Here is a 16,517-nt window from a genome sequence, read left to right as displayed (position 1 = left end):
GGTCGGTTTTTTTTTTTTTTACTTCTTTGCAAAACGTGTCAAATGCCCTACTTGGGTTGCCGTACGTAGCTCATAATCTATCATGCTGGATAAATAAGAAACTGTAAATGTATGCAATCATTTATGGCATTAATAATTCATATCTAATTCTTAACTGTGAATGGTTTTCATTTTCTTGAGCGAGCACGCAGGCAAACCTGAGCGCACACAGGGTGGAGAGGGAGCGAGGGAGAGAAAGGGAGGGAGAGAGAGTTTGTGAGAGGGCTTAGAGTCAATTGTGCTTGCAAAATATATTTTTCTGTGCTCAAAAATGTTAAATTGCGATCTCAATAACATTTTCTATGCTCAAAATGTTTCATTGCGTGTTCAGGATAAAGGCACAAAAATAACGCCATTAGGATGGGCCTTCATCTTTAGTGCACTTGTGTGTGTGTCGACCTGCGTTTGCGTTCGCCTGTGAATGTGTGTGTTTGGTGGTTTGTCTTCGCCTAACAAGGAAAGTGAAACAGGGCCACCTAGTTTCATAAAGATACCTCTCATTTATTTTCCTCTTAACAAAGTTGAATCTTTTTTCTACAACTGAAACCACAGAAGCCATATGACCTTGGTATTCAGTCCCATATGCGCACACAGACAAATGCATACATGCACCTAAATAGTTTAGTTTTTTTTTTTCAAGATCACAATGTTCAGTCACATTTTTGTGTTGCCTGTTGACGCCTCAACAGTTCACGGTTTTCTAAGTGTACCTTTCAGGTTACCGTGAATACGTAGTTAAATGGGCACTGTGGATTGCTCTTGAGCTTTGAGAAGGTCTTTATGATGGGTCACTATAATGATCTTTGGTTGTAACTCGAAAAGTCCATATTCCTTATCTTGTTTAGTCCACAGACTTTCCACTTCCATCCCAACCCAGTTGTACATTAAAACAAATGATAATCTAATCAGATAAAGAGGCATGGACCTTTTTACTAAGCTCAATATAAACTTCAGCACATATGCACCGTGGAAGTTAGGTAGCCTTTTTATTATTTTTCAGAAATATGGTAATTTCTACTGTAGCTATTTTTATCGTGAGAGTTGGTTGTTATTGTTGCTATGTTAACGTATTCTCGCCAAGTTTACTGTTAGTCAGTGAAAAGATCTGCTCATCATCTTATCGTTTACCAGCTGCTTCCTGTGGGCCTATCTGCGCTTTGAGAGCTACATCTGAGAAGTGGTTTCTTCGAGTTCCAGTATGTGTGTGTGTGTGTGTGTGTGTGTGTGTGTGTGTGTGTGTGTGTGTGTGTGTGTGTGTGTGTGTGTGTGTGTGTGTGTGTGTGTGTGTGTGTGTGTGTGTGTGTGTGTGTGTGTGTGTGTGTGTGTGTGTGTGTGTGTGTGTGTGTGTGTGTGTGTGTGTGTGTGTGTGTGTGTGTGTGTGTGTGTGTGTGTGTGTGTGTGTGTGTGTGTGTGTGTGTGTGTGTGTGTGTGTGTGTGTGTGTGTGTGTGCATTCATGCTTATGCTAATTCATGTGTGTCTGTTTTTGGCAGTAAAGGGTACAATTTAAATTACTTCGAGGCAACAGGACTGTTTCATCTAAGTGTGCGTTTACTCAAGACGATCGTCTACTTGATTAAATACACCCCTCCCATTCTCTTTCTCACTCCTTGAGAACCATTATATGCCTTTTTATAATCAGCAATTACTGGCAGGTATAGTTCTGTGGATCGTACGTTCGAGTCCGGCTTGCGCCTCCTAATGTGTGTCTTCCCCGTTATCTCACTCTTTTAACACTGTCATTCTCCAATGAATGCTAAGCTGGCTCGAAATGTATTCTTTAAAAAACAACAATTTTGATTGACACTTCCAAGAATGCATGTAATGTCTTCCCGCCTGTTGGGGAAATATTTTCCTAGGCCCATAACTTTGACCCAGTTTATCAGTTTGTACAATGAGCAGCTGCAGCCTTGGGTGCTGTGCTCTCAGTGCTTTGTCTCCCTGTTCCTGCCTGTTGGCGGCAGCTGATAGAGGCTTTATCTTGTTATGCACAATATTGATTATTCTCTCAGAACTAGCTAGATACATGGGTCTGGGGTAGAGATCTTCAGAATTGGTTTGATAACCGCTGTGATACCTCGTGGCGGCTGCAAATGTCTTGTGAATTCTCCGGCCGAAGCTCCACATAAACCGTCAGTGTTTGCCATCAAAGTTCCTGCTCTCCCCGTGTCTCTCTGAGTCCTGTCTCCATTGCTTCAGAAATTTCCATCACACCACTTACTAACACACGCGCCTCTCTGTCCTTCTCTTCCCCCCCCCCCCCCAGGCCGGTGCAGGAGCGGTGCGTTGCTTCACGAAGCCCTCGGAGTCTCTGGAGCGCTCCCTGGAGCTATCCCGCCACCGCGGCCGCAAGAGGACTCAGAAGAGGCCAAACTACAAGAACCTGGGCGAGGAGGAGGACGACGAAAGGGCTGGGGGAGGAGGAGGAGGAGGAGGAGGAGGAGGAGGAGGAGGAGGAGGAGGAGGAGCGGAGGAGGGCTGGGACGACGACAGCAGCAGAGGAGGAGGAGAGAGAGAGGGAGGCAGGGAGAAGGGCAAAGGTACAGAGGGAGTAGGAGGAGGAGGTGATAGGAGCTCTAAGGGAAGCAGAGCGAGTGGGGAGACGGCGGAAGGTGAGTGTGTGTCGCGTGTGACGCAGCAGTACAGGACTGTGTTTGTCAGTGTGTCGTTACTCCCATCAATCTGACACAGTCTCCCATAATGCACCCCTGGTTACCCAAAAGCCACCACAGCAGCAGCCCTCGTCTCAAAACAAAAAGAAAGAGAGAGACTAACTCTTTACCCCTAGATTCCACCGGGTCAGTCTGCGGCGCGTCACGGCTCAGAAGCACCTCGGCGCAGGGCTCCTCTAAAATTAGGATGAGTCCTATTTTTGACGCGGCGCAGGCGTAACGTAAGGTCGGGCAGGCAGGAAGTGGAACGGTCAGAGCATATATATATATATATACACACACACAAACTAATTTTGCAGACCCTATCCCTCCGTAGTCTTTCAAGTAGGAAGAGAAATGCCAGCGTTCTCCTCTGGTTTACAGGCATGTATAGATTAATTATGATGATGAATGCATTTTTTACCACTAAAATACAGCAACACATCTTTGATTCATGTCGTTTATAACTGGGATATTACTATTATTAACTTTGTCTGCGCAAAGTAGCCTGTCCAGGAAATATGCCCATATCAACAAAAACTGCGAGCCGGCAGGCAAGACGCTCCGCTTCTGAAATGCTTCTGAAACGCGCCCGGTGGGTTATGACGCCGGAGGAGGCCGGACCAAAACTTGCCGCAGACGGACCCGGTGGAATCTAGGGCTCAGAAGAACTAAAATCCTTTACTCTAGATTTGCTTCACTCCTAAATAAGCTGCTTTTTTGCTTTTCATTTTGAGTGCTTAATTCAATGTGCACATGACTACAACTGTTTCTAACAAATTCAATTTACAATGTGAAGCCTGTTGTTCAACAGTAGGATAGATTTCCCAGTAAATGAAACGCTTGATTCCTAAAAAAAAAGGAAGTGTTAAAAACAAATGATCAACAAGTGTTAAAATTGAAGAAGGCTGACTTAAAAATAAAAACGTAATTTATCCAAAACTTCCTCTTTGGCTAGTTTTGAGATGAGGCCTTCCTTTCTCTGCTGTTTGGCACCTGTCAATTTCCCCACGGTCACCAAGGCTACCACTTGTCCAACACAATCTCCATGGCAAACAACCATTTCCACGGTGACACACCATCCATCCTGTGCTCCTCACCTCTCCGCCTGTCTTTCACTCCTTCGCCATGTGCATGTGTGTGTGTGTGTGTGTGTGTGTGTGTGTTTGTGTGCTTGTGTGTATTACGTAAACAGGTGTCAGTTTCACTCATCTGAAATGGTTCCTTCTTAGCTTAGACTGCATAGACACCTCAGGTCTTTCAGCAATCTTCAATAGTTCTGAAGGTACACCGTGTTTTGACAGGCAAACAACACCGTGGGCTGCATAGAGGCGGGGAGTTTCAAAATGAGACATTTACCATTTAGGGGAGGAAAAACTACACCCACCCTAATGATCTGATTAATAAGAAAAGAGATAACATCAGAAACGTATTGAAGGACAGAATGTAACTTAGATGACATGCTGTATCATTATATTCTAACATGTGTATGCTATTAAAGATGTCCATTCAAATCATTTCATTGGTCCTTAATCACTAATAAGGAAACATAGTGATGGCATGGGTGGCTCTTTTTTGTTGCCACATATCATATTTTTTGAAGCACTGCAGGCTTTACACTCACTGGTTCAAACATCCCATTTTTGTCTTCATAGCTATGATGTGTGTTTTGTAGAGGACGTGTGATGTGAGTGTGATAAGCATGCATTTACAACTACTGTGTGTGTGTGTGTGTGTGTGTGTGTGTGTGTGTGTGTGTGTGTGTGTGTGTGTGTGTGTGTGTGTGTGTGTGTGTGTGTGTGTGTGTGTGTGTGTGTGTGTGTGTGTGTGTGTGTGTGTGTGTGTGTGTGTGTGTGTGTGTGTGTGTGTGTGTGTGTGTGTGTGTGTGTGTGTGTGTGTGTGTGTGTGTGTGTGTGTGTGTGTGTGTGTGTGTGTGTGTGTGTGTGTGTGTGTGTGTGTGTGTGTGTGTGTGTGTGTGTGTGTGTGTAGAGATCGAGATGGTGGTAATGGAGAAGTGCAAGGTGTCGGAGCTGACGGAGCAGAACATCACTGATGAGGAGAAGACGGCTGCAGCCACCCGCACACACACACAGAGGAGCAGGTACACACACATCTCAACACACACAAGTGTGAGATTCGTCTAGAGGCGAAAAGAACTGTGAAATAATGAGTGTTACTGACACATATCTCTTCTCTGCAGACCGTTCTTAGACATGGTGTACAGTGCTCTCGACTGCACCACCGACGACTACCACGCACTGTTCGTCCTCTGCCTGCTTTATGCTGTCTCTCACAGCAAAGGTGGGACTATCTTTTTATTTCATTTATGTGCATTAGTTTTGTTGGTTAAAGTGGATCATTCTAGAAACCTAATGAATAAGGTTAAGTGACTGGTGTTTCTATCATATCCATTACCAACACATTTATATCAACGGGAAACCAGCTAATGTTAAAAACTATCCTGTTTAATGCAACACAGAACTATGAACCTAACCTACCTCTCTTTTTTTGTTGTTATTAAAGTTTTTATTTATGAACATACATTGTACATAGCTCACATGGTACAGCATACAGAAATAGGAAGGTCAGGCTACAAAACATGTTAGTTAAGTGCAGTGGCGAGCCGTCAGGGCCCTCTACGCCCTCTGTGAGGGCCTAAGATATTCTACAAAATAATATTTAAAAACATTAAAAATATATATATATTTGTTTATATTTTTTTTAATATATTTTTTCCGTTATATTTTTCATTAGTTTTATCAAAATAACTTGATTTAATTTTATTTAAGATAACATTTCCAAAGAAATAAATCCTTCGAATCTGCCTATTCAGTTTCTGTTGGAATGTGAAGGGTTAAATGAAAGAAGCTCGTCTCTGCGAGTTACTGTGAAGAGAGGAGCTGTTGGACGTCCAGGCGGTCCAGCTATGAATTCATAGAGGGCCCAGCTATAGTAACTGAACGAGAGAGTAATGTCAAATGACAGTACAATTGACCAATCATATCTTCCCTCTAAATGGGTGGGTGTTATTATCGCGGACTTTATGACAAGTTCCGCACGCTGTGAAACTTTTCTTGTTTCCATAGCAACAACAACTTCCTGTCAACAGCGTTAACTCGCCTTCAAAATAAAAGAATGCCAAATTACACTTAATACATACAACTGTAATGAAAGTAACAAACACAATGCAATATCCTTTTCAATTTCAAAGAACACAAATAGGGTTATTTACAGGTGTTGTTTTGTGTGGTAGAGGGTCGCTTTCATTGATGCGTTTTGCAACCCGGGCCGTTGTTTTGATATTCCGCTGAAGTATACGCTGTGACGTAATAACTGAGGGACGGGGTGGGGGTCAGAGGGCCTAGGTATAAAAGTCACGGCTCGCCACTGGTTAAGTGTTCCTGGTTAAAAGAAAAGAGAAAAATACAAAGGTGTAAGATTACCAATCAGACACTACAGCGATCATAAAATAAAATAATAACAACAAATGATGCTTGATTAGAATAATTGTACAAAGGCCCTTTTGTGAGAGTCCTACAGTCAGGCTACTAGTTAGAGGTCAGGTATTCCACAAAGTACGGTAATCCCCCAACATAACCTCATATGATGCTGTCGCACTCATCTGAGCCTTCCACTCGTTAAATGTTGGGATTGTGGGTGCTTTCCAGTGTCTCAATATCATTCTGGCAGCTGAGATTATCCCGACCATTAAAACTGAATGGGCACAAATGTGGGGATAATGGCAAGGATATTCCTACCCATGCCTCTAAGAATTAGAGCCACCGTCACAGTTTTATTGCTAATTCTACCAGGTTAAAATATATATTTTTGAGTAGAAAACATGACTGAAGACAAGTGTATTATAATCCGTAAACCACAGTATCAAAGTTTATGCCACCAAATGCAATGAAACTTGCAGGTATAAACCGAGGTCTTCTGGAGCGTCTGCAGCTGCCGGTCCCTGACCAGGAGAAGAGCTGCTACAGCCTGGTGCTGGTGGAGAGGCTGATCAGAGTGATAAGCCAGGCATCACAGCCAGGTAACACGCACGCACGCACGCACGCACGCACGCACACACACACACACACACACACACACACACACACACACACACACACACAATGACCTGCCTTTGATTGTTTTTATTATCTTAAGTTACAATGTTGATAGGTTTTTAATGTAAGCAGCCACATGTGGTCATTTCAGTGGGTTCCCTTAACTTCCCTCTTGACAAATAAATTGTAGTACTACTGTGTTTGATTTTGTATATGGTTATTGTTATCTTTGTTTATGTTTTAAATTGGTCCCAAGTGAAATCTTAAATCAGAAAGCCTTATTCAGGAATTGTCAAACAATAACTTCACCAAGCTGGTTGTCCTCTTTTAAGTCTGGTTATGAATTACAATCACAGAAATCTGTTGCAGCGAGTGACTTTCATTATTCATTTGGTATTCTCATTGAGACCTGCTGTCACATTCTCATGTTTGTCTCCTATGTGTGTGTGTGTGTGGGTGTAGATGGTAAAGTGCGACTGGCTACGCTGGAGCTGTGCTGCCTGTTGTTAAAGCAGTCGGTGCTGTCTGGAAGCCAGTGTATCATCAAAGACGTTCACCTGGCCTGCCTGGAGGTATGCTACCCTCATACGTACGGTCCTGGCTGTCAGTTACATATGTGTCAAACAATTCAAATAGATAAAGATGGTGATCGTATACAGCAGACTTTCAGTAAGCGACATCAATGGAGTCGTCTTACCCCCCATATAAACGAATCAAAAACTCAGTAATCACATAAACCAACTCTCTGCACCCCCACGCAGAAAAATGCTTTCAAACGTTCTGTTATTGATTTCTTTCTCGCAATCCTTTTTCCACAAAGTCGCCTCACGACGTGCCTGCACACACTTCAAGGTTTAGTTCCAACAAAACGCTGTTTCTAATTAAATATTTATTTTGAAGTTATAACCACGCCTTTGTTCCAAGATCATGATCATCACACTCACTCACACACACTCACTCACACCTACACACACACACCATACACACAGGGAGCTACTAAGCCGTAGCTATTGTACATATGACAATAACCTTAGAAATCTTAAATGAGATGGACCTTTTGCATATCATGGGAGTAAAGCATATAAAGTTATCACTTCCACAGAACCCTAATGTGCACAGCTTTTAAATTCCTGCAGCTTTATGACCTAAGACATTTTCCAGCAGCCCCAACCGTTTCCTGTTCTTCGAAACCACTCCTAATCCTAACTTGTCACGTCATTAACGGTCGTCGTCTCTTTATTTACTCCCTCTTGACTCCTCTTCCTCCTCCTCTGCTCTCATGCTTCACGCCTGGCTTGCGCAGAAAACCCTTTTGTTCCTCTTCCTTCTGAGAATTGTTTTATTTCCTCTTCTCTCACTTCAGGGTATCTTTTAACACCTTCCCTTTCCCTGCAGTCCTCTCTTCTTTCTTAACAGGACTTACAGGAAGTGGTCTGATCTGACTTAATAGAAAGTCCACTTGAAATCTGACCATCGTTCTTTTTAAAACAATTTGTGTTGGGGGTTTCTGTTTGAAGACTTTCCCACCACTGACACGGTTTGACATTAACCAAGAGCTGCTGCTTTGGCTGAAATGGGCATGTGGGTTTTCCCAGGAATAATGATTAACATAGTCCTATTTGTTCATTGTTATCTTCTGGCTTCACAATACCAAAGAACTGAGCTTGATCTAATATTTCTGTTGTTAAGTAATGTTCGCCATCACCCAGCTAACTCTCTTTCAGCCTCTTTATGAGGAAACAGTTGAGATGTTAGTTATCGCTGAATGGAAAACATGATTAGTTTAATCAGTGTTAAAATCACACAGCATCACAAGGAATGCATTGTCATATCTGAAACTAAGAAGAGTATTGGCTGCTTACTCCTCGCTCTCTTTTGATGCCAATGGGTCAACCGGGAAAACTTTTATTATTGCAGTTTAAGGAAATGACACAGCACAGGAGTGACACCCTTATTCAACAGTTCTGCGGGAAGCCCTCCCAGTTATGTGAATATCGTTGGCATTTTTCACCCTTTCTTACCGAACGGCCAGTAAACATAAGATAAAATATGTAATTATATAAAATAGTTCTTTACAGACTTGGGCTTTTATTCCTCTCTTTACAACTATTTGAATAATTATCTCAGGATTTGTTTGGAGAATATTCCGCCCAAGAAATGTCCGATTTGGCAGCAACATTTTAAGTCTTAAAAGTGTTTTGCAAATGTAAGGATATTTCTGCTTGTGGTGTATTAAGGAACATAAATATGGTATAAAAAACTTGGTGAGGTTAATTCAGAAAAGCTCCTTTTTAGAAAAGCGTCAAATGCATTTCATTAATAAATAGGGAATTTATTTGTGATAACTTAAATCTAAACTTCAAAATTCTAAGAAATAGTTTTACAAATTGATTAGATATTTGGTCATAACAGTGGTTCTAAGTTGTATATCTAAGGCCTGAAGTGAGCTATTGCTTTTATAAAACGGTTACCAAGTGTGGCAATATGAAAGAAAAATACACTCTAATTTAAATATTTTTTATTAGTAAATAATGATGTTCAAAATAAAATAGTCCCTCTGTTGCCTTCTGCACGAAACATAGGTGGTTGCTATGAAACAACACTAACAGCTAGCAAAGATATTAGACAGAGAGCGTTGATCCATTATTTAGCTATTTATTTACATTAATGTGTATGTTGCTGTTTATTGTGCACCCATTGAAAAACTGTCTAGCATCAGTAGCATGGCTTACGCGCTCACTTGTATAGGTTGAGGTTGTTCGAGGCTGTTGCTTGGCGTGGCGAGAATATTGCTCCACTTTCTCCGGTCCCCGAGATTGGGCTTCCAGCAGCTCTGGAGAGAGCTTTCGCACCTGTGCCCACTAACGGTCATCTGCTTTGTTTCAAGAGCCGCGTCAGAAAGCTTTTAAATGGTGTTACTTTTCCAGTTGGTCTACCTGCTCTTCACGTAGCTCTGCATGTCGTCGTTTAGGTGCTTTCTGGAGATAGGCACTGCCCAATCCACTCCTCCATAGTAAGACCCCCCCGGAGGTCGAAGTTAATCTTAAATGTTTCCATCTTAAGCTTTGTTAGTTAGATAGTTTCGTAACGGACGTAATGTAACAGCTGTAACGGCTGTAGCTTTTTCCTCAGACGCGGAGGGATATATGCTCATTATATCACGGCTAAGAACCAATCAGATTGCTTGATTTGACTTGTCCGCTTTATAATCTCATATATGGTGATGGTATATAAGGGCAACAGAAGGTCAAATACAAACTATTTCTTAAGGGGCTAGAAATCAAGCTTAAGCTCCTAAAATAAAAAGTATTAGTGCATGGTTCCTGGCAATTTGTCTTTTAGTCTTTTATTTTTACATGAATGAGGATTTAGATTTTTCCTTGAAATCATTTCATCCTGTTCACACTTCATGTTTGTGCTTTTAGGGTGGTAGAGAAGAAAGTCTGCATTTACTGCGGAGATTCTACAAGGTGAGTACACACACACACACACACACACACACACACACACACACACACACACACACACACACACACACACACACACACACACACACTCGCTGTTTAAGATAACCAGACACCTGCACTCACAGATAACCACCGCTAACCTACATAAAAGTTTTTATTCCACCCAAACATACTGTACATAAACACAAAGCAGAAGGGGGGGCTTTTTAAGCGGTAACTGACGACTAGAAATACACTCAGAAAAGCAGACTGTCCACCAAATGATACTGAAGCTAAGTGAACAATAAAGGAACATATGTGTAGTGACAGAGGTGAGCGGATGATCTGTTGTTAGGACCAGTTATTCCTCAGGTGCGTGACAGAAGCTGAATCAGAATCTGACCGTTAAAGTGCTTTTGTTTGTATCTGTGTACCGGTAATCAAATCCCCTTTATTATAACTGGATCCATTTCCCAGAAGGTGTAATGGGTCAAAGTGAAAGTATTTTCCGTGCGCACTCTATAGGATTTGACTCTTTCTGTTTCTCTTTGAGTATCTTTGGATATACCAGTTTTGGAATCAGTCACAGGAGCTACATCTGACCTCACGACTGAAACACTTGGATCACCAGAGAGCAAAGTTCTGTTTCAGCATTCAGGGAAATATGGCTGCAATCATCCTGCTGACTCCTAACATAACTCGTGAAGGAGGAGGCTTCCTGATTTTATTTGAAAAAGTTCATTTCTTAGAAATAGTTGTTGCTGTCAGCATGATTTGAACCATTTTGACATCCTTATTCGACTATTACTTTCTTTAATATCAATAGTATATGAAAAACGTAATTGGGATTATTGTGTAATTCAAATAAACAGGCGAAATTATGTCATACGATTAAATTATGTTTCGATCAGATAATAATAGATTACATTTGTATAGCGCCTTTCAAGGGACCCAAGGCCGCTTTGCATGGTGAGCAAACAAACCATAATACAATGAACCTTCATCCGTCTTGAGTCCAGAGAAAACATTGGATGTTTATATTTGGAATGAATCTAAATATCCTAAGTCTTTTCTATTGTAAATGTTGATCTTTAGTAATTGAGTTTGTCTTTTTTAATGTTATTCCATTAGCACTGCAGTCACCGATTTTAAAAACACTTTCATAATTGTAGTAGTGAAGTGTCAGTTTAGCGGTGTCAAACAAGGAAAATGTTTTCAAATGGATAAAGTAACTAATAATGAATCTGTAAAAGAAAAGAAGGAATCAGCAAAACTATTATTTGAATATGAAACCACTCATTTGCTGTTTTAATAAATTGTTAATTGGATTCATTTCACCAGGATTAACATATTTGGCATTTCATTTGAATGATAAGTCTGGAAGTTTCAATGTTCACTTTAATGTCAAGAGGAGCTTGTTGATAAGTATATACGTATCATACAAAGAAGAAACTAAATATGTCCTAGTGTACACTCCGACGCTAAACGGTGCATTTCAAAGCAACTAGTGTTTCCTGTCCAGTATTTCCTGTTGTGATTGAAAACGCCATATTGTTGATGGGACGTCATTTCGGAATTCCTCTCCCACAATGTGAGGATTTGTGCACAATGCTTGAAGTGACAAGTCAGGAAGAAATGTCCTGCAAGTGCATGCAAAGAGGAATATTGTAAGTCTAGATATATGACCTTGAATGCAAAGAACACATATCCCCTCTGAGAAGGATGAGTGTCAGAGTGTCGTGAGAGAGCAAACATTTCTATAGACTGTTGTTTTAAACTCTGCACGCACAGACCTGCATGGACGGATGAGTCAGCTTCATGATACGTGATACGACTCAGCATTTGACCGAGTGGTAAAGAAAAGGAAAATCAAAAAGAGGGAACTGGGGATAATAGCAATCTTTTCTGGACACAAGGTTTAAGCTTGTTAAGCAAAAAATGTTGAGGCTAAATACAATCACATTGCAAGACTGTTAAAGGGAGCGATTGTAAATCAAAATATATAATTGTAATTATAAGGTCTATTCTGATTATTCCGGAAATTGTAAAACATAAAAGGGGACTTTTGTTGAATTACCTTTCCTGTATCTCAATTTCAATGTTAAGGGTCTTTATCTTTACTTTCAGTAGTCCCCCACGTAAAACATTCCAGGATATACGGCTTTGAGTCAAGTGTGTTTATATTTCAGAAAGGTGTGTAGATGGAGCGGTTCAACTTGTCACAAAAGATGCCTTTGCCTAGTTTGACTTGATTCGCAGGTCTTATTGTATAAATGCTTCACAGTGTTCCCAGCTGCTGAGTTTTTCTTTCATCTAAAGCAGGGGTGTCAAACTCAAGGCCCGGGGGCCAAATCCGGCCCGTGACTTCATTTTATGTGGCCCACAAGAGCTTGCAAAGAATATAATATGTTTATTATATGGTTACATGCCGATTTACAGAAGCATGTTGCCCATAAACTACATGTAGCCCAATGCATCTCAAATTTGACTTTCTTCTCAGAATTTGACTTTTTTTCTTCAAAATATTCTTTTTTTCTCAGAATCTGACATTTTTTTCAAAATTTAATTTCTTTTTTTTTCTTTTGACATTTTTCCCAGAATGTGGCTTTTCTTTTAAAATCATTTTGTGACATTCTCACTGAAGAGACTTGCAATTATTTGCCCTAGACTTCTGCTTTCATACGTAGTTAATCATGAAGTTATTACCCAATCCGATAATAATCCAATGCAGAGGAAATAATAAAATATAATACATTATTTTATATATATTAAATATATATGTATTTTTATATAGTCTTATATATAAAACTGGCCCTTTTGAGTGCAACCATGATGCTAAAGTGGCCCGAGATAAAATTGAGTTTGACACCCCTGATCTAAAGGGTGTGAAACGGTCCCTCCAAATACTCAGCTCTGTTTTTAACTGGCTTTCGTGTTTCATCATGTCATCCCAGGGCGAGGAGATCTTTCTGGACATGTTTGAAGATGAATACAGGAGCATGACGGTGAGTTGGCCTTCATTTGATATGACTTGTTTCGGCTTTTTGTTCGCTCCTTGAACATATCCCCATGTGAGGGATTGTCTGTAATATTGCACATATGTGTGTTGCAGAGTAAACCTCTGAATGTGGAGTATCTAATGATGGATGCATCGGTGCTGCTGCCTCCCACCGGGACCCCTCTGACCGGCATCGACTTTGTCAAAAGACTTCCCTGTGGGGACGTGGAGAAGACACGCAGGGTACGTCCACACACACCACTTGTTTAACACTTACTAGACCCTCCAGAAAAACGCGGGCTAAAATCCTTGATTATGCGGTTAAACATGCGGGGGTTTTTATGTGATTTTATGCGGTGAAATTGCGGGAAGTTGCGAAATATGCGGAAAGTTGCTAAATATACGGGGGAAAAGAATAACAATTTTTTTAAATATTGGGCTGTCTTATTTATTCTCTCTCACACACAACCTGCCATGAGCGTTAAACCCCTTTACTATTCAATTAAACACATTCAATGTTTATTTATTGTAAAGGCAATTGGGCTATTTTAATCTCACACACACACACACACCCACACACACACACACACACACACACACACACACACACACACACACACACACACACACACACACACACACACACACTTCTCCGCCTCATTCTGTTTTCATTTACTCGTTCGTTATCTGACCAGCTTCAATCTTGTAGGCTACTCACTTCGTTTCTTGTAGCCCTCGAAAGGGTTTTGGAGGTCGATGCCTCGGTGAACGTGAGTTGTTTGGCTTTCTTGTCCGCAGCAGCAGAAAGCATTTTCGAATGTTTGAATGAATCAAAGTGGGTCGTCACCGTCAATTTTCTCTTATGCTCCAACACACACAGTTGCACGGGGTGCAGAATAGTTTCCCCCCACTTTTTGCCCGGTCTTTAGTAGAAATGTTCGTCGGTAAATGAGATGGATTAGATTTTTTCATCTTGGTGTTTTCTCTATCGTGTGAGCTCCACACGTTCACTCTATACAGTGTTGTTTACATTCTGTGATGCGCGAGCTGATGACGTCACGTCCCTCAACTTTGTGGGAAAATGCGGGGATTATGCGGCCTTTTGATAAATATGCGGCTTTTTAAAAATCTGCGCCATTTTGCTGATTATGCGGTAAATTCTGCGATCGCTGAATCGCGTTTTTCTGGAGGGTCTAACTTACACCTAAAAACAATGGCTTCTTAAGTCTGAAAGATAACAATCTATTGATTCTGACAGTGATTAAAAAAGCTTGCAGGATTGGTTTGAAAGTCTCACCTATGTTTGTGGGCCCTGTCACTCTTTAGTTCTTTTTATTGTTTTTTGTAACGGTCAGCTTCAGATGGTGGATTGAACATAACGTCTCTAACTGTTAGTGTTTCTGTGGCCCCTCTCTGCACAGGCGATCCGCGTCTTCTTCATGCTGCGGGCCTTATCGCTTCAGCTTCAGGGAGAACCTGAGACGCAGCTGCCTCTGACCCGATCTGAAGACCTCATCAAGACCGACGATGTCTTAGACCTCAGTAAGACACACAGAAACACACACACCCACCACATCCCAGACAGAAAGCTACAGGACAGCTGACTTGATTATTTATAAATCATCAATCCCTTCAGGGTGGTATGCATACCATAAAAGACTAAACTAATTCCTGGTCAAAGTAAAACCTAAGAATTCAAAGAAAGACAATAACAGACCCTTGCCCTTACACTCTGACATGCATCACTGACTCTCTCTCTCCTTCTGACACTCACCCTCTGTGCATAAGACAGCAGGACATCAAAAACACAACTGTGTGAGTGTGGTCTTAATAATACCTTAACATGTGCATTTGAAAAGAATCACAACCACAACAGCATAGACAGTCATGCACACAAACACACACACACACACACACACACACACACACACGCACGCACGCACGCACGCGCGCGCGCGCGCGCGCATGGAGTGTTTGTGAGCTACCTGTGGGGCTCTGAGCCGATACAGTGCTCACAGTAACAGTCACATCGTCCTGTGCTCCCACTCCCACTGGAGGGAGGAGAGGGGGAGGAGACACACAGTGAGCCACTGCGAAACCTGAACACGGACACACACACACGCACAGTCATGAGTTACCATGGCTGTGAAGTTATATCACCTGACAACTTAAAGACACAACTGGAGTCTGAAACACACACACACCCCCACCCCCACACTCACACACGTGCTCCATCTCAGTTTCCCACACACTGAGTTGACCTGAACACTCTCCTGTTACTGAACACAGGTGTGTGATGATGCTATGGAAACTAGCATGTGGTCTGCTCTGCTTTGAAGGATATCGCAGTTACGTGAACACGAGTGTTGCACCGAGTTTGCAAATCTTCTTTTGTGCTGACATGTAGTTGCATGTGTTTGTAGAGCAGAAGCTTTGACTACATTTACCAACACAACCCAAACAATAAGCAGTATGGTCAATAGGTGTTTATTCATTGTGTTTAACCTCCAACTCTCATAAGGACTCAATATCTCCCTGCTCTTTAATCAATAAGATGTGAAGTAATGAACAATGTTGGTGTCTGCCAATTTGGTTGCCAATGTTTAAAATGTAAATCAACATCATTTACATAATGTTGGGTTCTAACGGTTTAGTGCCTGAAAGCAGGTTTGTTTTTGTACCTACCGTGAATGAGGTATGTTATTCGTGTCTGATCATAGTGCATCGTTTTAAAAGCTTGTCCTTTAAAAATCTCATACCATTAAATCCTTAATTATCAGTTTATCGGTAACACCTGTACAATTCAATGGATACCAGTACAGACGTCCTGGTATCCAACTGTTGACATAAAAAATGTGTTTGTGCTGTCAGTCAGACCCTTTTCATTTTCTTATCTACAGGAGACCAAAAGTGAGGTTTTAATCAAACCTGCTCTTTGATTGTTTACTAAAAACGGAGTATTATGCCGCAGTTGTCTCACATACAGTTGCAAGAAAAAGTATGTGAACCCTTTGGAACTACCTGGATTTCTGCATAAATTGGTCATAAAATGTATTCTGATCTTCATCTGTGTAGCTTGAACCTGGCTCCTTCTGCCCAGTAACCACAGGAGGAACATCTCATATCTGTGGTTTGACTGCTGATTTAACAACCAGCCTGTGACTTTGCCTAGAGTTCGATCCCAGCCCATGCAGTCAACATGTCGATGTATCCTTGGGCAAGATACTTAACCCTGAGTTGCTCCCGATGGCATGGCCAACGGTGTGTGAATGTGTGTGAATGTTAGGTCCTAGAGTAAGGTAAACTGCTCTGTATGAATGGGTGAATGAC

The 16,517-nt window shown here is 41.5% G+C and overlaps 1 protein-coding gene across 3 annotated transcripts in view; it reads left to right on the top strand.

The window, feature by feature from the left end:
* Positions 1 to 16,517, top strand: part of clec16a (C-type lectin domain containing 16A) — a 53,313-nt gene that overhangs the window by 20,936 nt on the left and 15,860 nt on the right. For all 3 annotated transcript variants that reach the window (XM_079645752.1, XM_079645751.1, XM_079645753.1), the window contains 9 exons: positions 2,304 to 2,649; positions 4,678 to 4,789; positions 4,889 to 4,989; positions 6,608 to 6,727; positions 7,206 to 7,315; positions 10,169 to 10,213; positions 13,144 to 13,194; positions 13,302 to 13,430; positions 14,609 to 14,729. In XM_079645752.1, coding sequence (XP_079501878.1) covers positions 2,304 to 2,649; positions 4,678 to 4,789; positions 4,889 to 4,989; positions 6,608 to 6,727; positions 7,206 to 7,315; positions 10,169 to 10,213; positions 13,144 to 13,194; positions 13,302 to 13,430; positions 14,609 to 14,729 — 1,135 coding nt within the window. The remainder of the gene's footprint in view (positions 1 to 2,303; positions 2,650 to 4,677; positions 4,790 to 4,888; positions 4,990 to 6,607; positions 6,728 to 7,205; positions 7,316 to 10,168; positions 10,214 to 13,143; positions 13,195 to 13,301; positions 13,431 to 14,608; positions 14,730 to 16,517) is intronic.

This window comes from Notothenia rossii, assembly GCF_949606895.1.
Source record: "Notothenia rossii genome assembly, chromosome: 8".
Lineage (NCBI taxonomy): Eukaryota > Metazoa > Chordata > Actinopteri > Perciformes > Nototheniidae > Notothenia > Notothenia rossii.
This window is presented reverse-complemented; position numbering and strand designations above follow the sequence as displayed.